Here is a 27,492-nt window from a genome sequence, read left to right on the forward strand (position 1 = left end):
AACCCAGGATGGGGAGGTTGCAGTGAGCCGAGATTAGGTCACTGCACTCCAGCCTGGGCAACAGAGCGAGACTCCATCTCAAAAAAAAAAAAAAAAAAAAAAAAAAAAAGAAGTCCAAAGACCTGGGACAACCACAAAATCCTCAGAGGGAAAGGACTGTCTGGTCAAGATTTTTGCTCCTGTGGTAAGTCAACAGAAAGATCTGTCCAAAGCTTTCAGGTCTCTGCAAAATGAATAATAAGCTACCTTTACTCTAAACATGATCAGAAGGCAAATCTCAAACTGAGGTCTGACTTTTTAAAAAAACTATACTTAAGTGACTTAACTCAACAGCCAAAATTGTCTGTGAATACCATAAATTAATTGGAATACTCACATAGATGGTTGTGCTATGAATAAGAAATCTTTTTCTTCAATGAAATGAGCTGGAGAAAACTGCCAGTTGTAATGTTAATTTCAGAAAAAATTAAGGTGAAAAATACTAAGAGTCATTATATAATGAAAAAAATCACAGTTAGTGGCAGAAAACCAGAGCGATTACATAAACAAAAAAAAAAAAAAAAAAAAAAAAATTGGATATACAAAACAAGAACCATTAAAAATGTATACAGAAACTATCACAAATGTAATAGTAGTAGGAGATTTTCATCCCAATCAAGCAGACATAAAGGAAAACAAGTGAATCTGAAAAACATACATTTGGTAAAAATTCATGGTGTGGCAGGGTTTGTTTAAAAAAGCAAATGAAGAGATTTTTTTCCATGTGTTCACTTCTAAAATCTTTTAAAAGGTATTTAAAGAGGTAAACATCTTTATGCTACTTTACTAAGATATAGCAAACCTGGCATCTGCCCTGCCACAATAGCACCTGCTGCTAAGCTGGCCATATTTCTGCATCTCCATCTTCTCACCTTCCCACATAAGGGTACTTACCCCAAGGACAGTTAATCCATGGCCATGAACCTATAGCCTAGTTAGAAAAGATAATCTGTACCAAATAAGACATCTTGGGAGTCTGAACTGAAAACAGGGAACAACTTGAGCAGTTTATAGTAGGACAGAAAGAAATGACACGGAATGTGGCGTATTAATATGGTTGAGCCATATTAATAGCAGAGAACCAGAGAGAAGATCCTGCTATGAGCTCTTAAGCTATCAAGAATCCAGAGCTCCTTTCAGCTCTGGTCTTCAGGGTTGTCCTATGGCAGCTCCAGGTGTCCTTGTTATCCTGTTCTTATTGTTCCATAGACATCTACATAAGTTTGCTAGGGCTGCTGTAACAAAGTACCACAGACTAGATGAACTTAACCAACAGAAATTTATTTTCTCACAGTTCTGAAGCATGGAAGTCCAAGATCAAGGTAGCAGCATGACTGGTTCTTTCTGAGGGCCATGAGGGAAGGATTTGTTTCAGGCATCCTAGGCTTGTAAACAGCTGTCTTCTCCATCTGTACATGTAACATATATGACATTTCCTCTTCGAAGGACATCACTCATATCAGATTAGAACCCAACCTAATGACCTCTTTTTAATATAATTACCTCTTTAAAGACCTTATCTCCAAATATTGTCATACTCTGAGGTATGGGAGTACAGTTAGGACTTCAAGATACATTTTTGAGGAGACATAATTCAGTTCAAAACAATAGCTTTAAAATAATCTCCTCTTGATTTAAGCTAGCTTAAGTGAGCCTCAGTGGCCTGTAACTGAATAGTTCTTACCAAAATAGCTACATTTTCTGGTCTTCCATTATTATTTGAGACAGGTTCTTTCTGTCACCCAAGCTGGAGCACAGTGGTACAATCATAGCTCATGTAGCCTTGAACTACCGAGTTCAAGTGATCCTCCTGCCTCAGCCTCCCGAGTAGCTGGGGACTTCAGGTGCACGTCACCACACAGGCTAATTTTTAAATTTCTGTAGATATAGGTATTGCCCAGGCTGGTCTCAAACTCCTGGCCTCAAGGGATCCTCCCAGCTCAGCCTTTCAAAGTGCTAGGATAACAGGCGTGAGCTACCACACCCAACCACCTCTATTACTGTTATTAATTTTTTTTTTTTTTTTTTTTTTTTGAGATGGAGTCTTGCTCTGTCACCACGCTGGAGTGCAGTGGTGCCATCTTGGCTCACTGCAACCTCCGCCTCCCAGGTTCAAGCAATTCTCCTGCCTCAGCCTTCCAAGCAGCTAGGACTACAGGCGTGTACCACCACGCCCAGCTAATTTTTGTATTTTTAGTAGAGACGGGATTTCACCAGGCCAGGATGGTCTCAAACTCCTGACCTCAGGTGATCCAACCGCCTCGGCCTCCCAAATTGCTGGGATTACAGGTACGAGCCACCGCGCCCGGCTTATCACTTTTAAACTATTTAATGTTTCTTTCAAGCATCCCAATATTTTAAGTTGCAAGACAGCAGTAACGTTTTAATAGTTCATTGAATTCTACCTCTACAGACTTAGCACCCTATAAACAATTGGCACAGAAAGCAAAAGGCACAATGAAGATTTCTGAGGCAGATGTTGTGGTGTACCACCCAGACCACCCTTTATAACTGAAGCATTCATTGCCCTAGCAGCTAATAGTGTTGGCTGCTGACAGTTCACAGATAAGTCCTATCCCAAGAACTGCCAACAGAGCCACCTCACCCAAGGTAATGCTCCCTCCTAGGAGGGGGCCTGCATCCAATTATGCAGACTTCTAAGAGCCCATCCTTCTTAGCTCAGTACAGAAATTCTCTGAGGGCCACCTCAGCTTCAGAGAAACTTGTGAGATAGGCTGAGGCCTCTGTTGCAAATGCATCACAGTTCAACTCTCCCTCTAACCAATCCTACTACCCACCCAAGAGGTGCTGATCCTGAGACCACTCTAAAATAAATTTCCTGCACACAAATCTCTGTCTTAGAGTCTTATTTCCCAGGAAACCTGACTTGCAGTGCCGCTAACACTATAACAGAAATGAAAACAAACAAAAAAATTCAGAAAAATTCACCAGATACTGGGTTCATTTCCTCTTTTCCATTTCTTGCTTTTAGAGAATCATGTCCACCTTCTATCTCCTTGCTAGAGACGGGGTCCTGTTCCTTCCAGCGCCCTCAAGCAGCCACTCCTCAACACCACAGGCAGAAACCCCAGACAGCAGGGGGACAGCAGGGGGCGCCGCAGACCCCAGTTCCTCCGGGACAGCAGGGGGCGCCGCAGACCCCACTTCCTCCCCTGGGTCCTGTAGCTGCACTTCTGAAGTCTGGTCCCTTCAGGGTCTGGTATAGGGTGAAGACCAAAGGAGAGAAGGAGGTGAAGCAGAGGAATCTATTTAGGAGGAGAAACTAGTTCTGGTGGCTCCCCACTGGCCTCTTCCTGGGAGCCTGAGTCCAGGAAGCAGGAAGCGCTGGCTCTGAGGGCAGAGACATGGGCCCTGCTGGCTGTGCCTTCATGCTGCTCCTTCTGCTGGGGATCTCAGGTGAGTACCAGGGTGGGGTTGGGAAGGAAGAGGCAGAGGATTTTTACTCAAGAAGGCATCATATACAACAATGTGACACTTCACCCATGGGATGTTACTTATGAGAGTATGGCCTGAGAAGGTCCTGAGAGGCTACTATATACCCAGCACCATTCCAATGCTCCTTATTGGAAATAGCAGTACACACACACACACACGCACACACACACACACACGATCCCTATCTTCGTGGGACTAATCAATGCACATATTAAACGTATAAATTATAAGGCATGTTAGAAGGTAATAAGTACTATGAAAGGAAAGGGGCATCTGAAGTACAGGGGCAGGAGTGTTGCAATCTGTAGAAGGGTAAAGAAGGCCTCACTAAGAAGTCATTTGAGCAGAACCGAAGGAGATAAGTAAATTAGCTAAGAGGATCCAGGAAAAGAGCATCTCAAGCAGAGGGAACTGGAAGAGCAAACACAGTTCAATGATTTCAGGTATACGCTTGAGCAAACACAGTTCAATGATTTCAGGTATACGCTTGTTCATTTATTTTTCTGGTCCACAGGGATTTAAAAGAAGGGTATACTGGCCAGGCACAGTGGCTCATGCCTGTAATCCCAGCCCTTTGGGAGGCCAAGGTGGGCAGATCACCTGAGATCAGGAGTTCAAGACCAGCCTGGGCAATGTGTCGAAACCCCATCTCTACAAAAAATATAAAAATTAGCGGGGCATGGTGGCGGGCACCTGTAGTCCCAGCTACTCAAGAGGCTGAGGCAGGAGAAGTGCTTGAGCCTGGCAAGTGGAGGCTGCAGTAAGCCAAGATAGCGCCACTGCACTCCAGCCTGGCCGACAGAGTAAGACCCTGTCCCCCCAAAAAACAAAAAACAAAAAGGGTATGTTGAAAGAGCAAAAAACTTAACAGGTAGCAAAGAAGAAAGATACACGAATACTGCAAAATGCCAATTCAGTTAAACCAAATAGCACAAAAGTAAACAGCTTGCAAACCTCAACCGCATCTGAGGGCATCTTTGTATTTATAAACTACAACACTTCATATTCCTGATGGTGACTTTGAATCAAGTAAAAGTTAAATTTGAATCTTCATAGAGCATATACATATTTTTTTAAGAGACAGAATCTCATTCTGTCACCCAGGCTGAGTGCAGTGGCACAATCATAGCCCACTGCAACCTCAAACTCCTGGGTTCAAGCAATCCTCTCACCTCAGCCTCCCTAATGGCTGGGACTACAGGCTTGCGACCACACCTGTTGTGTTTGTGGCCCAAAAGAGCTGAAGACAAAAAAAAAAAACCCTGACTGGTATTTAGGAAGTGATTTGCGAAATATAAGAAAAGTCTCTAATAGCACCTGTCTCCAACCTTCCTTTTTCTACTTCTATGCCCTGTCTCTGGTCATTCCTAGTTTGAGAGTCCGATGTGACCTAGGGTTTCCTTCTGCCCTGCCTATCTCACCACCATTTTTTCCTTTTTTTTTTTTTTTTTTCAGACAGGGTCTTGCTCTCTCGCCCAGACTGGAGTGCAGTGGCATGATTCCAACTCACTGCATCCTCCACCTCCCGGGCACAAGCGATCCTCCTGCCTCAGCCTCCCAAGAAGCTGGGACTACAGGCATACACCATCACACCAGGCTAATTCTTTATATTTTTTGTAGAGACGGTGTTTGGCCATGTTGCCCAGGCTGGTTTTGAACTCATGGACTTCAGCAATCCACCCACCTCAGTCTCCCAAAGTGCTGGGATTATAGGTGTGAGCCACGGCGCCCAGTCAATCTTACCACTTTCATTTGTCTGTTGGTTCATTTATGTAGTCATGCAAATATTCACTGAGAACCTGTTGTGTACTAGATACCAGCTAGAGCTCACACTTGTATGCAGTGTGCTGTTGTCAGTATCCACTTCTCATCGATGAGGGAACCGCCACAGATAAAGCTGTGGTCCAAGTGTAGGCTGACCTGCCAAGGCCAGCGCCCTGTAGCAGCATCCTGGCCACCTACAACACAGCTTGAGTATACAGGTCACCAGCACACTGGAGAAAGCAGAGAGAGGGAAATATGGAAATCTTTTTTTTTTTCAATTTTTTTTAGAGACCTGGTTTCACTATGTTGCCCAGGCTGGTCATAAACTCCTGGCCTCAAGCACTTCTCCCACCTCATCCTCCCAAAGCACCAGGATTACAGGCATGAGTCACTATCCCTGGTTTAAAAAACAATAATAAATTTTTATTTTTTAAATTTAAAAAAAATTTTTTTATTATTATACTTTAAGTTCTAGGGTGCATGTGCATAACGTGCAGGTTTGTTACATATGTATACTTGTGCCATGTTGGTGTGCTGCACCCATCAACTCATCAGCAAAAAACAATAATAAATTTTAAGTTAAATTGTGTTTCATGTATGCTGCTAAAGGCAGCTAAATATGTTTGTGAAGGTTCCCACTAATAGGTAGAAGCCATTTGAAAATTTTGGCCTTTAACACCAATCTGGAAAATTTAAATATAAAGGAAGGTTCTCTGTTCAGTGAATCTAGATATTAGATATGTTATTATGTATTAATGATACCCTATTTCTTCCTTAGGGTCTTGCTCATGCTCTTTTCCCAAAAAGAAAGAGCTGCAATCAGGTGAGTGGTCTCCATTTTGAGCCCAAGACTGCTGGGTGTGGAACCAGAATAGGAGAATAGGATAGAGTATGGTGTCTAGGGAGGGTTCAGGTCCTAGGAATAGATGGGAGTTTGGGAATGATGATAAGGTGGAGGCCAGAGAAAAAGGACTCCTAGGTTTCCACATTTCCCTTTCTTCTCTTTCTCTAGTGTGCGGGCGACCTGTATACTCAAGCCGCATTGTAGGTGGCCAGGATGCTGCTGCAGGGCGCTGGCCTTGGCAGGTCAGCCTACACTTGGACCACAACTTTATCTGTGGAGGTTCCCTCGTCAGTGAGAGGTGGATACTGACAGCAGCACACTGCATACAACCGTGAGTTCTAGCTGGCAGCTAGCACACAGACAGGTTGTCAGTGAATATTTGTAACACTTCATGGATGAACCAACTGACAAATGGAAGTGGTAAGATAGGTAGGGCGGAAGGAAACCCAAGTCATGTCAGACTATCAAACCCGGAACATCTAGAGATGGGTCATAGAAGTAGAAAAAGGAAAGTTGGAGACAGGCACTATGTTAAAGACTTTTCTTATTTTTTGCCAAATCACCTTCTAAATACCACTCAGGAGATTTCTGTCCTAAGTTTTTTGGGGTCATAAACACAATCTGAGCTCTAAGAGCCACTGCTGTGAGATAAGCAACTTGTCATGTGGTGAGTGTCCCTATGGAGAGGCCCATGTGGAACCCACATCTCTAGTCAACAGTGAGAAGACCCAAAGCCTACCAACATAAGTGACTTTGGACCCAGATCACCCCAATAAGATGACTGCAGCTCACCTTGATTGCAGCCACATGAGAGACCTTGAGTCAATGGTACTCAACTAAGTCACACCTGATTCCTGACCCATAAAAACTATGAGATAAATATTTGTTGTTTTAAGCCACTAAGCTTTATGATAACTTGTTATGCAACAATTGATAACTAATACATACAGAAATTAAAATTCCAGGACTCTTCAATAACAACACTGAAAGTTCAAATAAAATAAGCCAGGTGTGGTGGCTTGTACCTGTAATCCCAGTTACTCATGAGGTTGAGGTGGAAGGATCACTTGAGCCCTGGAGTTCAAGGCTGCAGTGAGCTGTGATTGTGCCACACATTCCAGCCTGGGTGACAGAGTGAGACCCTGTCTCTAAAAAAAAAAAAATTAAGTTTTAAAAAAATTCAAAGAAAATAGAGTAATAACTTCAAAATGCTAAAAGAAAATTATTTCCAACTTAGAATTCTACCCATATGCAAACTATCAATCAAATGTGGGATAGAAGTAAAACATTTTCAAATATACAAAGCAGCAAAAATGTTACCTCTCATACACATTTTCTCAAGAAGTCATAGGAGAATCTGTTCCACCAAAATAAAGGGGGAAAACAGGAAAAACAGCAAAACACAGAATCCAGACAAAAGGGGAATGAAACAGAGAAGAGAATCCCTAAGAAAGTCATAAAGGATAAAGAAAGTGCCAAGATGATGGCTGTGTAGCAGCCCGGTTTAGAACAAGAGGGCAGAGGGCTCCAAAAAAGATAGTATTGATAGAATGCCTGACAAGTTTGAACAAAATGAGAGGAGATTTACACTTCCGGTAGAGAGTCTGGGGAATGAGACTGGTGATGGGTATAAAGATAAAAACAAAAAACCAAAGTGAGCCCACTTACCAACTCCAGGAGAAGCAAAAGGTTTTACAAGAAATGTAATCACCCAATAGGACCCAGTAGTGAATAATGTTTACATAGTCACAAGAACAAACACATTAATGAGCTAACAAAAAGTTATGATAACACTGGCTAGGAGGATGGGTGGAATGGAAGTGGGAGGTGGGGGGTAGAAAGCGATATGTAAGAAAGTTCAATCCTCACCTTCCACACTAGGAACTCAGGATTCTAAAACTGAAAAAGAAAAATCAAGAAACAGGTATACATAGGGTTTCTTGAAAACACTTGAAAATTACTAAGAGCTAAAAGAGGTGAAAGTCATTGCCCCTAAATAGTTTGAACTGAGGGTGGTGGGGCAGATAACTTGTTATTCATTATTTATTTATTTATTTTGTACATCTTCTCAAACTACATACAAATAAATACACTATTTAACTGTGTATATATATTAACTGTGGTTACATTTTGCTTTAAAATTTTATTCAGAAATGAAAGTCTAGTGCTCAGAACAGGAATCAGTATAGACAATAAACACCAATGTCTATTAAGCATACAGGTGATAGTTGAAACCATGGAGAATGGGAGAGGTAAATGAGAGAACCGGAGAGAAAATACAGGACAAAACTCAAGCCACAAACCTCTAGGAAGAGACCACAGAAAGAGTGGTCAGGGAAGGAGACAAATCAACCCTAGTTGAGGTTGGAAGTACCATGGTTAATTCTCAGTTGGCTACCCTCCTTTCTTGACTAGATACTTAGTGCTACATATAGGCAGCTTGTTCTGACCCAGCTGCAGGCCATAAGCAGGCCTCCTTTCTTTTCTCCGCAGGACCTGGACTACTTTTTCATATACCGTGTGGCTGGGATCGATTAAAGTAGGTGACTCAAGTAAAGGTGTGAAGTACTACGTGTCCAAAATCGTCATCCATCCCAAGCACCAAGATACAACAGCAGACGTTGCCTTATTGAAACTGTCCTCTCAAGTCACCTTCACTTCTGCCATCCTGCCTATTTGCTTGCCCAATATCACAAAGCAGTTGGCAATTCCAGCCTTTTGTTGGGTGACCGGATGGGGAAAAGTTAAGGAAAGTTCAGGTGAGAATGGGCAGAGAGAAGGGTTGTTTTATATGTCACCCTCTTGTACTCCAGAACATTCCTATTCTAGGCATATCCTTACCATGGCAAATATTTTTCAACAAAACCAGATCAATCTAGTGGTATTATCTATACGTTTTTAAATAAAATATCTTTTTTGACATTTATATTTTTATGTTATTTACTCTTACATCTTGCAGAGTCTAGCTATAGCTGGAAGAGCAGATACTAAGAATTTAAACACATAACTACCTCTCTCAAACAGAGGTTAACAAGCCTTATTTAAAGTTTGGAGACAGTCTAGTGTTTTTTAACTGTTTTTAAAGTTTTGTGTCAACTCTTTCCCAGGTTGGAGTAGAGACAAGACAGGAACTGATCTAGAAGCAAAAAAAAAAAAAAAAAAAAAAAAAAAAAAAAACGGGGGGGGAAGGAAGAAGTTTTAGAATCCTTTAGAATACTCATACCTTTACTCAATCAGAATTTGTCAGCAGTACTTGTTATGTAGAACAATGACTCAATTTAAAATAACCTCAAAGCAGCAGAAATAATTTAGAATTACTGAGTTTTAGATTTAAGTGTACCAAAAGATCCAACCATAAGCAAATATGATTGGAAAGGGATTGTAAACTGCTTTTGGATTCCTATTCAGAGACTTCCGCACATCATGACTGAGTGCTGCCCCTGCACTTTTCCAGGTTGCTTTAATCTTTTGTTCCTGTCTTCCTCCGCAGATAGTGATTACCATTCTACCCTTCAGGAAGCAGAAGTACCCATTATTGACCGCCAGGCTTGTGAACAACTCTACAACCCCATCGGTATCTTCATGCCAGCACTGGAGCCAGTCATCAAGGAGGACAAGATTTGTGCTGGTGATACTCAAAACATGAAGGATAGCTGCAAGGTCAGGGTTTGCTCTTGAGAATTTTTTCTTTTAAACATGAGATCTTAATTTGGATCCAGGTTTTCCTATCTGTAAATAACAGTGGATTGGGAGTCAGGAGATGAGGGTTCTAAGAATAACTCTTATGTCACCCTGGACAAATCACTTAACTTGCATCTGTGAAATCAATTTCTTCAACTATAAGACTATTGATCTAGACCAGTGTTAATCACTGGTCAGTGGACTTTTTTTTTTTTTTTTTTTTTAATTAGAGACAGAGCCTTGCTCGTCACCCAGGCTGGAGTGCAGTGGCATGATCATAGCTGACTACAGCCTCCAGCTCCTGGGTTCAATCAGTCATCCTCCCGCCTCAGCCTCCTGAGGAGCTGGGACTACAAGCTCACACCTCACCAGGCCCACATACTTTTTTCATTTTTTTGTAGAGATGAGGTTTCACTATGTTGCCCAGGCTGATCCTAAATTCCTGGCCTCAAGCAATCCTTCCTCCTTGGATTGCTGGACTTTTATAGACTGGTATATTTTCATAAGTATATTATGAGGTTGAAGCAGAATTGCCAACTTTTAAATTTTTTCAAGTAAGAACATTTCATTCTATACCTAAAATATGTCATTCTATTGTCTCCTGGTCATAACTGATGAAAAATCAGCCATTATTTGCATCTTCATTTCATTGAGTGTAATGTGTTGTTTTGCTCTTGGCTGCTTTCAGTATTTTTTTCTTTACCTTTGATTGTCAGCAGTTTGAACATGATGTACTAAGTGTGGTTTTCTTTGCATTTATCCTATTTGGGGTTCACTGAGTTTTTGGTTTTTTAAATCTATTCTTTAACATCTTTCACCAACACTTGGAAATTTTTCAGTAATGATTTCTTTAAAAACTATTCTGCCTCATTTCTCTCTCCTCCCCTTCTAGATGAAACCATAAACTTGTTAAGTTATACCTTTTGGTATTTTCACACAGGTCCATTTTATTTTTATGTTTTTCTCTCTGTTCTTCACATTGGATACTTTTAAACTGATCTATATTGAAAATCACTGCCTCTTTCTGCTGTCGCTTACATTTTACTTTAAGTCCGTCTAGTGACATTTTTATTTCAGATTTTTTATTTTTTAGTTGTAGAATAACCATTTGGTTTTATTCTCTCCTTCTCTCATCCACACATACTTTCTAGATCTCTGCCAAGATTTTCTATCTGTATATTATAAATATTTTCCTTTACATGTGTTGATCACAGTTATAATAGTTACTTTAAATCCTTCCTGCTAATTCCAAAATCAATCTGAGTTATCTCAGGGATATTCTCCAACAATTGCTTTTTCTCATGAGTAGCATTTTCCAATTTATCTTGGAAAACATTTTCCTGTTGTTTTGTTTGTTTATTTTAATATCTAATCATTTTGGAATATATCCTGGACAATGTCAGTAGCATGGTGTAGGGGGTACAGATTGTTATGCTTCTCTAAAGAATGTTGATTTCCTGTTTCAACGGGAAGTCAACTTGGCTGACCTCAAAATCCAAACTGGATCTCTCCTGTGATAGGCATCAGCAGTTATTTTAGCCTTAGCTGAGCTGCTTGGAGTCTAACCTACACATGTGTGTAGTTCAGGGTTTATTCAGAAATTTGAGCAGAGTTTATATGCAGAACTCGGAACTCTCTCTCTGTGGCTCTCTCCTTTCTGGTATATTTCCCTTCACTTTCCAAATGCTAAGGTAACTTTAAACTCTATCCTCTGATTCCTCAAGTCAGTAAGACTGTGGGTTTCTTTCCAAGTTCCAGTCACTATGCATGATAATAACTGGGACATGCTTTAAGGGAAAAATCATTTTTTTAAAAAAAGAGTGTCATCCTTTTCTTCCAAGGATTGACTCTAGTTTCTGCCTATCAGCCACTCTCCACTGACTTCAGAGAGTAGCCTTTTATATGCTGTCCACAATTTATAACTGTTATCCGAAGCAAAGTTTGTCAGAGACAAGTCACTCCCATAAGAAATTTTAAAAACAGAAAGAGTCTTAAGAAGGGCAGAATATACTTTCTTCTTAAGTGCCCATGGAACATTCTCCAGAATAAACCATATGCTAAGCTGTAAAACAAGCCTCAATAAAGTTGGAAGGATTAAAATTATACAAAGTATATTTTCTAATCACAATGGAATGAAATTAGAAATAAATAAGAGAGAAATATGGAAATTCACAAGTATGTGGAAGGTAACACACTGCTAAATAACCAATGGGTCAAAGAAAAAAAGAATCATACAAAAAAATTAGGAAATATTTTGAGATGAATAAAAATAAAGAAACGACATACCAAATCTTATGGATACAGCTAAAGCAGTGCTTAGAGATACATTTATAAATGTAAATGCCTACATTAAACAATAAATCTCAAATCAGTAACCTAATCTTCCATATAAGACACTGGAAAAGAAGTTCAAGATCAGCCTGGGCAACACAGTGAGACCTTGTCTCTACTAAAAATTAAAAATTAAAAAAATTAGCTGGGTTTGGTGGCACAAGCCTGTAGTCCCAGCTACTTAGGAGGCTGGGGCAGGAGGATCCCTTGATACCAAAAGTTCACATACGTAGTGAGCTATGATCACACCACTGCACTCCAGCCTGGACAACAGAGCAAGACTCTGTGGCTCTGTCTCTTAAAAAAATAAATATGTAAATAAAATTTTAAAAGGCTGGGTGTGATGGCTCATACAGCACTTTGGGAGGATAAGGTGGGAGATTTTTTTTCAGCCCAGGAGTTCGAGACCAGCCTGGGCAATATAGTGAGACCCTGTCTCCACAAAAAAAAAAAAAAAAAAAAAAAAAAAAAAAAATCAGCCAGGCATGGTGGTACACTTGTAGTCCCAGCTACTTGGGAGGATCATTAGAGCCCAGGAATTCAAGGCTGCAGTGAGCTATATTTGCACCACTGTGCTCCAGGCTGGGTGACACAGTGAGACCCTGTCTTAAAGGGGTGGCGGAGGTGGGGGAACAAAAAAACTAAACCTAAAGAAAATATAAAGAAGGAAATAAGGGATATAGTGGAAATTACTGAGATAGAGAACAGAAACACAATAGAGAAAATAAACAAAAGCAAAAGGTGGTTTTTAAAAAGATCAATAAAACTGAAAAAAACTTTAGCTAAACTGAGCAAGAAAAAAAAAGACTCAAATTACTAAAGAATAAAACTGGGACATTACTACTAACTTTACAGAAATAAAAATAATTTGTAAGATACTACTATGAATAACAGTATGCCAAAAAATTAGATAACTAAGATGATATGGACAAATTCCTAGAAACACATAAACTACCATAATTTACCTAAGAAGAAATAGATGGTCTGAACAAACCTAATAAAAATTAAAGAGACTGCATTTGTGATTAAAAACAACAACAACAACAAAAAACTACCAACAAATAAAAGACCAGGTCCAGGTAGATAAATTCTACCAAACATTTAAAGAATTAATACCAATTCTGGCCACATGCAGTGGCTCATACCTGTAATCCCAGCACTTTAGGAGGTGAAGGCGGGCAAGTCACTTCAGGCCAGGAGTTCGAGACGAGCCTAGCAAACATGGAATAACTCCGTCTCTACAAAAAATACAAAAACTAGCCGGGCATGCTGGCACGTGCTTGTATTCCCAGCTACTCAGGAGACTGAGGCATGAGAACTGCTTGAATCTGGAAGGCAGAAGTTGCGGTGAGCCGAGATCGCGCCACTGCACTCCAGCCTGGGTGACAGAGTGAGATTCTGTCTCAAAAAAAAAAAAAAAAACAAATAAATAAATAAATAATAATAACAACAATTAATACCAATTCTACACAAGTTCTTTTGAAAAATAAAGAAGGAACTGGGCACAGTGGCTCACACCTGTAATCCCAGCACTTTGGGAGGCCGAGGTGGGCAGATCACCTGAGGTCAGAAGTTTGAGACCAGCCTGGCCTACATGGTAAAACCTCATCTCTATTAAAAATACAAAAATTAGCCAGGTATGGTGGCACATGCCTGTAATGCCAGCTACTCAGGAAGCTAAGGCAGGAGAATCACTTGAACCTGGGAGGCAGATGTTGCAGTAAGCCAAGATCATGCCACTGCACTCCAGCCTGGGTGACAGAGCAAGACTCTGTCTCCACAAAAATAAAAATAAAAAAAAGGAACACTTCCCAACTCATTCTGTGATCAGTATTACTGAGACCAAAACCTGACAAAGGCATCACAAGGAAGCTATAGACCAGTATCTCTTATGAATAGAGGTGCAAAAATCCTCAACGAACCAAATCCAACAACATATAAAAAGGATTATATATACCCGAATGCCAATTTCTTGTTTCAACAGGAAGTCAAGTTGGCTGACCTCAAAATCCAACTGGGGGTAATTACAAATGGGTATGTGGATTCTTTTTAGGATGTGGTGACTCAAGCCTTGTATTCCAGCACTTTGAGAGGCCAAGATGGGAGGATCACTTGAGGTCAGGAGTTCAAGACTAGCCTGAGCAACATAGTGAGACCTCGTTTCTACCAAAGATTTTAAAAATTAGCCAGGCGTAGTGGCATACACCTGCAGTCCCAGCTACTTGGTAGGCTGTGGTGGGATGATCACTTGAGACTGGGAAGTCGAGGCCACAGTAAGCAGTGTTTGTGCTACCACATTCTAGCCTGGGAGACAAAGTAAGACCCTATCTCTCTCTTTTTTTATTTTTCAAAAAAATTAAAATAAAAAGGATATACCATAAACAACTGGGATTTATCCCAGGAAACTTAGGTTGGTTTAAAATCCAGAAATCGGCCAGGTGCGGTGGCTCAAGCCTGTAATCCCAGCACTTTAGGAGGCCGAGACGGGCGGATCACGAGGTCAGGAGATCGAGACCATCCTGGCTAACACAGTGAAACCCCGTCTCTACTAAAAAAATACCAAAAAAAAACTAGCCGGGCGAGGTGGCGGGCGCCTGTGGTCCCAGCTACCTGGGAGGTTGAGGCAGGAGAATGGCGTAAACCTGGGAGGCGGGGCTTGCAGTGAGCTGAGATCTGGCCACTGCACTCCAGCCTGGGCGACAGGGCGAGACTCCGTCTCAACAACAACAACAACAACAACAACAACAACAACAACAACAACAAAAATCCAGAAATCAATTAATGTTAATATACCATGTTCTTAGAATAAAGAGCAAAACCATATGATCATGTCAAATAAATATGGAAAAAACATTTGATAAAAATCCAACAACCCTTCACGTTAAAAAACAAAACAAACAAACAAACACTCAACAATGATATGAGTGCAGTTTTTCTACTCGATCAAGTGCAACTACAAAAAAGCCCACAGCTAAAATACTTCATGGTAAAAAACTAAATGCTTTTGCCATAAAGTCAGGAAAGAGACAAGGATGTCTACTCTTGCCATTTCTATTCAACATTGTACTGGAAGTTCTAGCCAGAATTAAGCAAGAGACAAAAAAAAAAAAAAGACATCCAGATTGCAAAGAAAGAGTAAAACTATCTCTATTCAAAGATGACATGATTTTATAAATAGAAAATCTAAAGGAATGCCACCTCCCAAAAATTAGAACTAATAAACACATTCATCAAAACTGAAGGATATAGGGACAATATACAAAAAGCAACTGTAGGCTGGGTGTGGTGGCTCACGCCTGTAATCCCAGCACTTTGGGAGGCCAAGGCAGGTGGATTGCTTGAGTTCAGGAGTTTGAGACCAGCCTGACCAACATGGTGAAACCCCGACTCTACTAAAAATACAAAAACTTGCTGGGCGTGGTGGCAGGGTGCCTGTAATCCCAGCTATTCATGAGACTGAGGCAGGAGAAACACTTGAACCCGGGAGGTGGAGGTTGCAGTGAGCTGAGATCTCGCCACTGCACTCCAGCCTGGGCGGGGCAACAAAGCGAGACTGTGTCTCAAAAAAAAAAAAAAAAAAAGCAACTGTATTTCTATGTAGTTGCAATGAATAATCTAAGGAAACATATAAGAAAACATTATTCCATTTATAATAGTTTTAAAAAGAGTAAAAGCGAAATAAAGTTAATATTGTTTAAATTGCAGTATTCTCCAAATGGATATACAGATTCAATGTAATCCCTATGAAAACCCAGCTGGTTTCTTTGCAGAAACTGGCAAGCTGATCCTAAAATGCATATGGAAATTCAAGGGGCGCGAAACAATCTTGAAAAACAAGAAACAAGTTGAAGGACTCACATTTTTCATATTTCAAAACTAACAGTAATCAAGACAGTGTGGTATGGTACTAGCATAAAGAGAGACATATATAGATCAATGAAATAGGATTGAGTGTATAGAAATAAACCCTTATACTTATGATCAATTAATTTTAAACATTGGTATGGAATCAATTCAATGAACAAATAACAGTCATTTCAACAAGTGATGCTGGGACAAGTAGATAACCACATGCAAAAGACTGAACTTGGACCCTGACCTCACCATATACCAAATTAACTCAAAATGGATCTAAGACCTAAATATAAGAGCTAAACTATAGCACCTTTAGGAAAAAACATAGGTAGGTCTTTGTGACCTTGATTAGGCTACATTTTCTTAGATATGTTATCAAAAGCATAAGCAACAACAAAAAAAGATTAGAGTTCTTCAAAATTCAAAACTTTTATGCTTCAGTGGACACCATCAACAAAGTAAAAAGGTAGCCTATGAAATGGAAGAAAATATTTGCAAATCATATACGTAAGGGATCTGTATCTAGAAAAAAGAACACTTGTAACTTGATCATAAAAAGAACACAATTTTTAAAAGAGCAAAGAATTTGAATAGATATTTTTCTAAAGATACACAAATGTCCAAATGGTATAAAGATATGCAAATGTAGAGAAATTGGAGCCTTCAAACACTGTTGGTGGTAATATAAAATGGTGCAGCCTCTTTGAAAAACTGTTTGGCAGTTCCTCAAAGGTTAAATATAGAATTACCATATGACCCAGAAATTCCACTCCTAGGTATACGACCAAGAAAGATAAAAATATGTCCATACAAAAACTTGCACATGAGCTGGGCACAGTGGCTTCCACCTGTAATCTCAGCTACTCAGAAGTCTGTGGCAGGAGGATCACTTCAGTCCAGGAGTTCAAGACCAGCCTGGGCAAAACAGGGGGACCCTGTCTCTAAATAAACGAACAAAGAAAAAACTGGTACAAAAGTGTTCACAGCAGCATGATTATTATTTTAGAAACAGGGTCTTGCTCTGTCACCCAGGCTGGAATGCAGTGGCAGGATCATAGTTCATTGTAAACTTGGCTTAAGCAATATTTCTGCCTCAGCTTCCTGAGTGGTTGGGATGACAGGCATATGCCACCACAGCAGTTATTTATTTATTTATTTGTTTGTTTGTTTGTTTTGTAGAGACAGGATTCCACTAGGTTGCCCGGTTTGGTCTCAAATGCCTGGCCTGATCCTCCTGCCTTGCCTCCCAAGACACTAGGATTACAGACATGAACCATCATGCTGGGCCATAGAAGCATTATTTATAATATAATAGCCCAAATAACGGAAGCAATCACAATGTCCATCAGGTGATAAATGCAGAAACACCAAGTGGTACATCCATACAATGGAATATTATTCAGCCATAAAAAGGAGTGGAATACTAATACAACATGAATAAACCTTGAAAAGAATGTGCTAACCAAAACAAGCCAGACACAAAAGGCCACATATTACATGATTCCATTTATATGAAACGTCTAAAATAGGCAAATCCATAGAGACAGAGAGTGGACTACTGGTTGGCCTAGCTGGGAGGGCTGGGAAGAAATGGGGGTAATTATGAATGGGTATGAGGTTTCTTTTTAGGGTGATAAAAATGTTCTAAAATGGGTTGTGGTGATGGTTGTACAACACTGTAAATATACTAAAAACCACTGAATTGTGTAGTATGTGAATTATATGACAGTAAAGCTGTTACAAAAAAGAAAGAGAACAAGACTGCAAGACTACTACCAACTTCTATCACTATCATTTTAGGTAAGAATTGATTACTTAGCACTAAAAAAGAGCAGTAAGAACAGGAAATTAAGGCAGTTCATTCATCTGAATAAATTTATCTTTAGTGAAAAAATCATCCCATTAGTTTTATTTCTCTTTTTATCACAGATAAACATTTTGAAATTACTCATCTATTTCACTAAGGTCCCTGACAATTTCAATTCTATGATTCTAAAACTCCTGTGATCTCTCCCTAAAGCAGTGATTAGTCTAGCTCCCTGCAGTTCCACAGCTCCATGAGTCTCATGGCCCAGTTTTAAAGAATTCTCCACCCCTTATTACTAGTCTCTTCTTCATGCCTCTTTTCACTATGCTCATTACCTTTATTTCTTCCTTAGGGTGATTCTGGAGGGCCTCTGTCGTGTCACATTGATGGTGTATGGATCCAGATAGGAGTAGTAAGCTGGGGATTAGAATGTGGTAAATCTCTTCCGGGAGTCTACACCAATGTAATCTACTACCAAAAATGGATTAATGCCACTATTTCAAGAGCCAACAATCTAGACTTCTCTGGTTTCTTCTTCCCTATTGTACTACTCTCTCTGGCTCTCCTGCGACCCTCCTGTGCCTTTGGACCTAACATGATACACAAAGTAGGCACTGTAGCTGAAGCTGTTGCTTACATACAGGGCTGGGAAGAGAATACATGGAGATTTAGTCCCATGGGCAGAGAACTCACAGGAGAGCCACTGGTAACCCTGGATGACTTTATTCACAATTTGAAATGATTTTGTTTGTAAGGTTCTTGATTTTGTAAGTTTTGGGGTTGGAATGTGAAGAGTTAAGAAATAAAGCTGCCACTTTGTACATTCTTTGTCCCTGACTAATGAGTCTTCCAAGGCAGGAAGGATGTCCTTTATGAATAAGTATTTGTAGACACAAATTAAATAGTACTACAGAGGCAGGCAAGTATCTGTGATGACACAGGAAAATATAATAAGGGTCTACCTCATGCCCATGGGTTGCATCATGGGATTCTAGTCTATTATTTCTCACCTCCTCTGCTATCTTTAACTTCCCTTCTAACCCCTGCTTTACCCCTCAACTGTAACAAGAGGGCTAATAAAAAATTCATATAAAGCCAACTCTGGGTACACTGCCTAGGGATTAGCTAGCCCTGCTCCATAAGGAGCAGTAAAAAAAGAAGAAAAAAAGAGAGATGCAAACATGGGTCAGGCATGTTGGCTCACACCTGTAATCCCAACACTTGGGAGGCCAAGGATCATCACTTGAGGCCAGGAGATGGAGACCAGCCTGGGCAACACAGCCCCTGTCTCTATAAAAAAAATAAGAAATTAGCCAAGAATGGTGGCTTGTGCCTGTGGTCTCAGGTACTTGGGAAGCTGAGGTGGAAGAATAGCTTGAGACCAGAAGTTCGAGAATGCAGTGAGCTATGATCACATCACTGTACTCCAGTCTGGGTGACAGAGAAAGACCCTGTCTTTGAAAAAAAAAAAGGAAAAGAAAAGAAGGAAGGAAATGCATATATGTAGTTCAGCTCTGTATTTTTCTGAAGTCTTTACTTTTTAAAATATCAGTGTGACCTACTACCAACAATGGATTAATGCTATGATCTTAACAGCTAATCTGGACCTATCTAAGTGTTTTAACTTCACATCTATTAAAAAAAACACTTTAAATATTTAGAACAGGCCGGGCGCGGTGGCTCAAGCCTGTAATCCCAGCACTTTGGGAGGCCGAGGGGGCGGATCACGAGGTCAGGAGATTGAGACCATCCTGGTTAACACGGTGAAACCCCATCTCTACTAAAAAATACAAAAAAACTAGCTGGGCGAGGTGGCGGGCGCCTGTAGTCCCAGCTACTCCAGAGGCTGAGGCAGGAAAATGGCCTAAAAAAACCCAGGAGGCGGAGCTTGCAGTGAGCTGAGATCCGGCCACTGCACTCCAGCCTGGGCAACAGAGCGACACTCTGTCTCAAAAAAAAAAAAAAAATTTAGAACAAAGGAAATTATAGAAAAGAGCATTATATCCCATGCTTCCTTTGTTAAACAATCACATGACCTATCCTATTCCCTTCTATACCTAGGCTGCCAGAAACTCAGAGCTAACTTTTGAACTCAATTACAATCATTATCTTCACCATAGATTTTTCTGGTATAATTCCATTCATACTTCTTTAAGTCATCCTTTATTTCTCATTTAAATGAACTTAAGTTTTATTGCATCTGTGTCTTTTACACGATATGGCTCCTTTTATAAAAAAAATTTGAAAGTTTTTGAAAGTAAGTACACTTTGGCTTACTTTAAGCTTTAAGCTACAGGTGGCTCACACCAGTAATCCCAGAACCTTGGGAGGCCAAGGAGGGTGGATCACTTGAGGTCAGGAGTTTGAGACCAGCCTGACCAACATGGTGAAACCCTGTCTCTACTAAAAATACAAAAATTAGCCAGGTGTGGTGGCAGGTGCCTGAAATCCCAGCTACTTGGGAGGCTGAGGCAGGAGAATCACTTGAACTCAGGAGTTGGAGGTTGCAGTGAGCCAAGATCCTATCACTGTATTCCAGCCTAGGCAAGAGAGCGAGACTCTGTCTCAAAATAAAATAGAATAAAATAAAATGAAATAAAATAAAGTACATTTAATGGACATACATTTAATAGACAGTAAGGGTAGATTTGGGAACTTAAAATTCTTGCTAACGGTTAACCCCACCTGGGTTAGTAGCATCTGGATTGCCTTTACAGGCTCCTAACTAGCATTTCCACATCCTTTCTTATGCCTTCCATTTACACCCAACTCCATTTATTCTCCTCCACAGCATTCAGATTAGTGTTTTAAAAATAAAAATAATTTTTATACCTCTCCCCTTTTCCCCTGCTTACAGCACTTCAAAGGCATCCTCCTGTTGCTCACAGAATAAGGACCAAATCCCTTACTGTGGCCTACAAAGCCCAGCCAATCTGACCCCAGCCTGTCTCCTCAGCCTCATTTGGCTCACTTTCCAGCCTATTCTCTATGCTTAAACTTCTTCAAACATTTTAAGCACCCTTTCAGCGCCAGACTTTTGCATCTGCTATTGCCTCTCTCCGCTGCCCTTGTCTAGTTAATTCTTACTGTGCCTTCAGATCTCAGTTTATCCTTCACTTCCTCAAGGAAGCCATCCCTGTCTCTCCTAACCAGGACAGGTCCTCCTAATTCTCATAGCACTATGGAGCCCTCCTTTATAGAACCCAACAAAGCCATAATTGAACATTCATTATTTGTTGTCTAATTAACATATGCCTACCTTATCAAATTGTAAGTCCACAAAAAAAGAATTTTTGTTTTTATCCACCACTGTATCCTAGTCTCAATAAATATTTGTTGAAAAAATGAATGAGTAATAAACATCAATTCAGCTTATTTGTCTCCCTAACTATACTGTGAGAACCTGGATATTGTTTATGGAGGTAGCCCAGAACCTCAATGTTTCGCACAAAGTAGGTTTCAAATATTAGTTAAATACAAGGATGAAGGATGAAAAGAATGTTCCAATGCAATTCTCTTCTTCAGGCCTCTCTGGCCGTAAGGAACAAAGGATGGAAAAAATTATACAAAGTAGGTAAATTGAAAGGTTTCTCAGCAGCAAGAACTCAAGCTAAACAGGATCTGGAATGATGCAGAGGGCAAAGCAAAATGGCAGCTGAGAGGAAAGAACAAGAGACAAAGAAAGGAGGGGTAAAGACAGACTGCAAAGAGAAAAGAGACTATCATCAAGAACCAGAGAGGAACAAAGAGAAAGCACACAAGTATGTGGGCCAGGATGACACAGCAAGGGGACATAAAGATCAAGAAAGCCAAAATATTACTTCCTATCATTCCTCTCACTGTTGAGTTTGAAATTGGAAGCCACTGTTCCACAGCATAGGATCTGGCAACATTTTTCTCATCAACAATGAATAGAAACTTGGAGGGACCAGGCCATGCAAGCGGAAAGAAAGGAGTATCAAGAGAATAGGACATAAGATCTCACTATCTTGATCACTACTGGGTGGATGCACCAAGGGTACGCACCTAACATAACAGTTGCCCAGGGGGTGGTGGGGCAGTTAGCCCAGCCATCTTAGATGCACTCAGTATTGGACAACACAACAGACCCTCCTCTGGAGAAGTCTAAGTGTGAGCCATATAGTATGTCTACGTGCACTCAACAGTATTAAGTGCCCTCCATGTACCAGGTACCATTCTAGGCATGGAGGACACTACAGTAAATATAACACGTCAAGCCAGGCTTTAAGTAGTTTACATTGCAGTGGAAGACAGACAATAACCAAATGCAAAATAATTTCATATTATAATGTCATGTACAAGAAAGGCTGATAATAAAATAGAAGAAGCAGATAACAGTATCAGGATGGGAAATTCCACCTTAGACAGGGTGGTCAGGGAAGGTTCTCTGAGGAGGTGACATTTGATAGAGGCCTAAACAAAGGAGGGAAGCAAGGACTAAACGCAGGAGGGAAGGTGCAGCCGAGTGCACAGCGAGTACAAAGGTTCTGAGGTTAGGTGGGTGTGAGGAAGAACAGGCTGGTCAGCGTGGCTGGGGCACTGTGAGCAAAGGTGGAAAGGTGTATGAACTGAGACCAGAAAGAAAGGGAGCAGCGGCCAGGTCCTGCAGAAGCTACGAGGCCTCAGTAAGGACTCTGAATTTCATTCTCAGTGACATGAGAAGCCACTGGTGAAGTGAGAGCAAGGGAATGATGAAAGAACAGAAGAGAATCCCACACCACTGCTCATGGGAATATGCAGAGGCCAGGAGGGGGCCAGGATGGCAAAGAGGACAGTCAGATGGTAGCAGAGTCAGAACAAAAAGCCGAGAGAAAGAATCAGACACCAAGGCACTGAAGTAGAGCTGAGTAAACAAGGACTGCTATAACCTGAACATCAGTGAGTTTCCACACGAGGCTATGTGCTATCTTATCATCTTCCCCTATTCTTTATCTGCACTGTCCTTAGAGTAAGGCCCCATTTACCAACTGACTTGAGAAAGGTACAGCCCAAGTTTCCTAGCACTGACTTCGGAGTTCGTCACCAAGACAGCTAACTCACTTCCTGTTTGTTTTCTTCTTCTTATCCAGACAAGTGTTCTCATTTCTTCATCCCATTTCCACCTCAAGGCTTTATTTCCTCTGTCCTCTACACCTGGAATACCTTTCTTTTGATACCTCAACCCACTTATTTCTGCCCATTGATTAGAAAAAGGAGGCAGTGAATATCTAAAAAACACATTAAAAGAACCCTAGAAAATGGTTTTTAGGCTGGGTGCGGTGGTTCACACCTGTAATCCCAGCACTTTGGGAGGCCGAGGCGGGCGGATCACGAAGTCAGGAGATCGAGACCATCCTGGTTAACATGGTGAAACTCCATCTCTATTAAAAAAAACACAAAAAATTAGCCGGGCATGTTGGCGGGCGCCTGTAGTCCCAGCTACTCAGGAGGCTGAGGCAGGAGAATGGCGTGAACCCAGGAGGCGGAGCTTGCAGCGAGCCAAGATCACGCCACTGCATTCCAGCCTGGGCGACAGAGTGAGACCCTGTCTCAAAAAAATAAAATAAAAATAAACATTTGCATTCACAAAATAAAATTATCAAGTACTTACTGGTAACTAATTTAATCAGTAACACCACAAACAAGGAAGAAATAAAAGGGACATCTTTACTTTTATGGGGTTCAATATAGCATTTCCGCCTTAAAAATGAATATAAATTTGCAGAATATTTTATTCCATGGAATATCTGATTTTAATATGCTTCAATTTTCATTTCACACATCTTGAGGAATTTTAATTAAGGTGAGATTTTAACAAATAAAGGTTGCTAAAAATCCTATGACCACTTTTTTTCCTAAACGTGGGGAAAATTTGTAAATTCAGTTATTTCTTGATCTTTTCACAATACACTACTTCAAGTATGACCCATTTTTTTCCTATATTCCACTAAACTGTAATGTTACCCCCAAAATGTGAGGACATAACGGAAAAAGGATTCAGAATAGTAAAATGTCGAAGCTATATTTTGATAATATTTCGACAGTGAATGTTATATCTTTTCAGATGTTTGACTTCATCCTCTCTGCCCAACTGTGTATAGTTTATCCACACACTAGAAATCAGCTCCCTGAGAACTTTTTAAAATATATTGTTTCAGGAAATGGAGGAAGGGGAGGAGCCATTCAAAATAATCAGAGATCAGATTACTTTATTCTCTGCTATTAATAATTGAGAAGAAACATTGACTGTCTGAAGAGTAAAAAAGATAGAAGTCTTTAATGGAAATTCTATTTGCCTTCCAGGATAATTATCCTCTACCAACCTAAATCCTCTCCACTGTCTACTACTAGGTAAGCCTTCACTTTCCATCTCCATGTAGCTGAATAAAGTAATTGGAATCTAGTCCTGTGGCATTTTGTGTACCATTCTTATGACACTTAGCCCACACAGCCTTGTACCATAATTATCTCTGAACACCAAGGAGTGAAAAGACTAGGATAGGATGAGGGGCCTGTGGCTCCAGAATGCTAATTCTACTCTGCTTTTAGTGAAAATTAGTGAGAGGAAGACAAATCTAGAGACAGTTGGGTAGTAGAAGCAAGATAACATATTGATTGGATTTGGATGTAATTTAATGAATTGGATGTAGATGGTAGAAGGAAAAAATAAAGACAAAGAGAAATCAAGAATGACCATAGGTTACTAGCCTGAGAATGTTGTACCATTAAATAAAATGAGGAAGGCTAGAGGAAGAATAGATTTGCCAAGCTAAGAAATCAAATGGTGGGCTAAACAATGGCCCCTCTAAGGATGTCCATGTCCTAATCCCCAGAATCTGTGAATATGTTACTACATGTAGTAAAGGGGATTTTGCACATATGATTAAGTATCCCGAGATGGGGACATTATCTATATTATCTGGTGGGACCAATGTAATCAATCGCATGGCTTCTTATAAGAGTAAGATAGGAGGATCAGGGTCGGGGATACTAATGAGAGTATGCAGAAGACAGAAGGATGGAAGCAGAAAGAAAAGAGGAATGAAGATGCTACACTGTTGGCTTTGAAGATAGAGCAAGGGGCCATGAGCCAGGGAATACAGGTGGCCTTTAGGAGCTAGAAAAGGCAAAAACAGGATTCTCTCCTAAAGTCTACTGATGGAATGCAGCCCTTCCAGTACCTTGATTTTAGCTCAGTGAAACTGCTTTCAGACTTTAGACCTCCAGAATTACAGGATAATAAATTCTTTTTCTTTTTTTTGAGACAGGGTCTCAAAAAAAAGGCTGGGGTGCAGCTCAGCACACTGCAACCTCCGCCTCCCAGGTTCAAGCAATTCTCCTCCCTCAGCCTCCCGAGTAGCTGAGACTACAGGTGCCCGCCACCATGCCCAGCTAATTTTTGTAATTTTAGTAGAGAGGGGTTTCACCATGTTGGCTAGGATGGTCTCAATCTCCTGATCTCATGATCCGCCCGCCTCGGCCTTCCAAAGTGCTGGGATTACAGGCGTGAGCCACCGCGCCCGGCCAAATTCATCTTGTTTTAAGCCACTAAATTTGTAGCTAATTTGTTATAACTGCAATAGGAAACTAAATGCAGACATTTTAGAGTTGAGAGGCCTATTAGATATCCAAGTAGAGATGCTGAACAGGCAGTCTAGAGTTCAGAAGAGAGGGCAAGACTACAGAAATAAAAGCCTAAGACTCTGTTTGAATCATGGACCCTCTTCTCCATATCACCTTAACACTGCATCCAAGAAAGCCCTCATGCACATTTACAATATTTTTTCATATAATTTCAAGATGTTCAAGAATACCCTATATTCATAGAACTCCCAGAACATTATATATAATGACAAAGCAGCCTATTCTAACCCTAATAAGATTGTTGCCTCCCTGCGGAGGAGGAAATCGAATATCGTTTCACTTAAAAAAAAACTTAAAAACCCCTTTTCCACTTCTACTTATTAAAACAAAAAACAAAATGTCACAGAAATACCTTACATAAAAAGTTCAAATCCCCCACATAACCGTAGTGTTCCTCACCATCACCCTCTAACCTTTCTCCTTATACTTAAGGATTTGGTCATGGTCAATATGCCACTGATTCCTTTTTAAATGTTTAAAATCTTGCTTTTTAAAATTAAGCTTGCTTTTTAAAATTAGTTTATGGTAACAGAAAGCTGCGGTTGCAACAACTGCAAAGTTTCAGAGTTCAGAGATTTGAAAAATTGTATTAAAAATTCCATATTACTAGGCTAGATAAAAATAAAAAATAGCAGTTGGTTGATCAAAGAAATCTGTGTCAACAAATTTTAAAAAATGAAAACATTCTGGCCATAAAAAATTAAAATCATGGCTGGGCGTGGTGGCTCACGCCGATAATCCCAGCACTTTGGGAGGCCGAGGCGGGCGGATCACCTGAGGTCAAGAGTTCGAGACCAGCCTGACCAACATGGAGAAACCCCCGTCTCCATTAAAAATACAAAATTAGCCGGGGTGGTGGTGCATGCCTGTAATCCCAGCTACTGGGAAGGCTGAGACAGAAGAATTGCTTAAACCTGGGAGGCAGAGGTTACGGTGAACCGAGATTGCACCACTGCACTCCAGCCTGGGCAACAAGAACAAAACTCCATCTCAAAAAAAAAAAAAAAAAAAAAAATTAAAATCACTGTAGCATCTTCAAAGCCAAGTATTTGGATTTTAGGACAAATGTATTCCCTTATGAGTTCAATGAAGTTATTTTTATTTCTGAAACAGCGGGCTAATATGAAAGACCTCAAGGAGACAGTAGCATAAAGAAGAAAAAAAAAGCACGTGTCTCACATTCTTTTTATCCAGAAGCTGCTAAGTGTCATACAAGGAAAAATATGTTAACCCATTTAAAGAGGTCTAATAAACAACTAGTTCCAAAATAGGCCTATTTTAAACTTCTAAAAAACAGGTTGCAGAGAAAGAAATAAAACTAATGTTGGCTGGGCGTTGTGGCTCATGCCTGTAATCCAAGCACTTTGGGAGGCCGAGGCAGGCAGATCACCTGAGGTCAGGAGTTTGAGACCAGCCTGACTAACATGGAGAAACCCCGTGTCTACTAAAAATACAAAATTAGCCAGGCGTGGTGGCGCATGCCTGTAATCCCAGCTACTCGGGAGGCTGAGGCAGGAGAATCACTTGAACCCAGGAGGCGGAGGTTGTGGTGAGCCGACATCATGCTATTGCACTCCAGCCTGGGCAACAACTGAGGTTGTTTGTAACCACAGCATTAACAACAAAATATGACAGGTACTGGTGTCTAACAAATAAGAATGTATGACTTATTAGTGTTTCCCCTCTTCAAGTCAAATTTTTCTGGTGGCTTGCTAAGAAGACCTGATGAAAAAAATACTTGGCCCAAGTATTCCAAAACTAGAACAAAGAATTTTGAACCTGAAAAGAAACTTGACAGGAGTTAGCAAACTTTTTCTGTAAAGAGTTAGACAGTAAGTATTTTAGGCTTGCAGACCACATGGACTTTGTTGCAATGACTCAACTCTGCAGATGTATGACAAAAGCAGCTACAGACAATAAAACTTTATTCACAAAAACAGTCAGTGAGCCTGGGCTCTGGGTCTAAATCTTTCATACTGTCAATGAAGAATCTGAGAGATTAAATCAAGGTCATACAGCAGGCTAGTGGGAGGCTGAGCATTAGAAAGCATGTCTTCTGAATCTAGTCCTC

At 40.5% G+C, this 27,492-nt stretch overlaps 2 protein-coding genes across 2 annotated transcripts in view; one reads left to right on the top strand and one right to left on the bottom strand.

Annotated features, from left to right (window-relative positions):
- SH3D19 (SH3 domain containing 19) overlaps positions 1-27,492 on the bottom strand; it is a 195,023-nt gene that overhangs the window by 143,841 nt on the left and 23,690 nt on the right. The gene's annotated exons all lie outside the window — the stretch shown is intronic.
- On the top strand, positions 3,405-18,519 carry PRSS48 (serine protease 48). Its single transcript, XM_030916390.1, has 5 exons — positions 3,405-3,456; positions 6,272-6,434; positions 8,597-8,862; positions 9,594-9,763; positions 18,130-18,519. The coding sequence occupies exons 1-5, from the start codon at positions 3,405-3,407 to the stop codon at positions 18,517-18,519; spliced, it is 1,041 nt and encodes a 346-aa protein (XP_030772250.1).

This window comes from Rhinopithecus roxellana, chromosome 2 (genome assembly GCF_007565055.1).
Source record: "Rhinopithecus roxellana isolate Shanxi Qingling chromosome 2, ASM756505v1, whole genome shotgun sequence".
NCBI classification, from domain to species: domain Eukaryota; kingdom Metazoa; phylum Chordata; class Mammalia; order Primates; family Cercopithecidae; genus Rhinopithecus; species Rhinopithecus roxellana.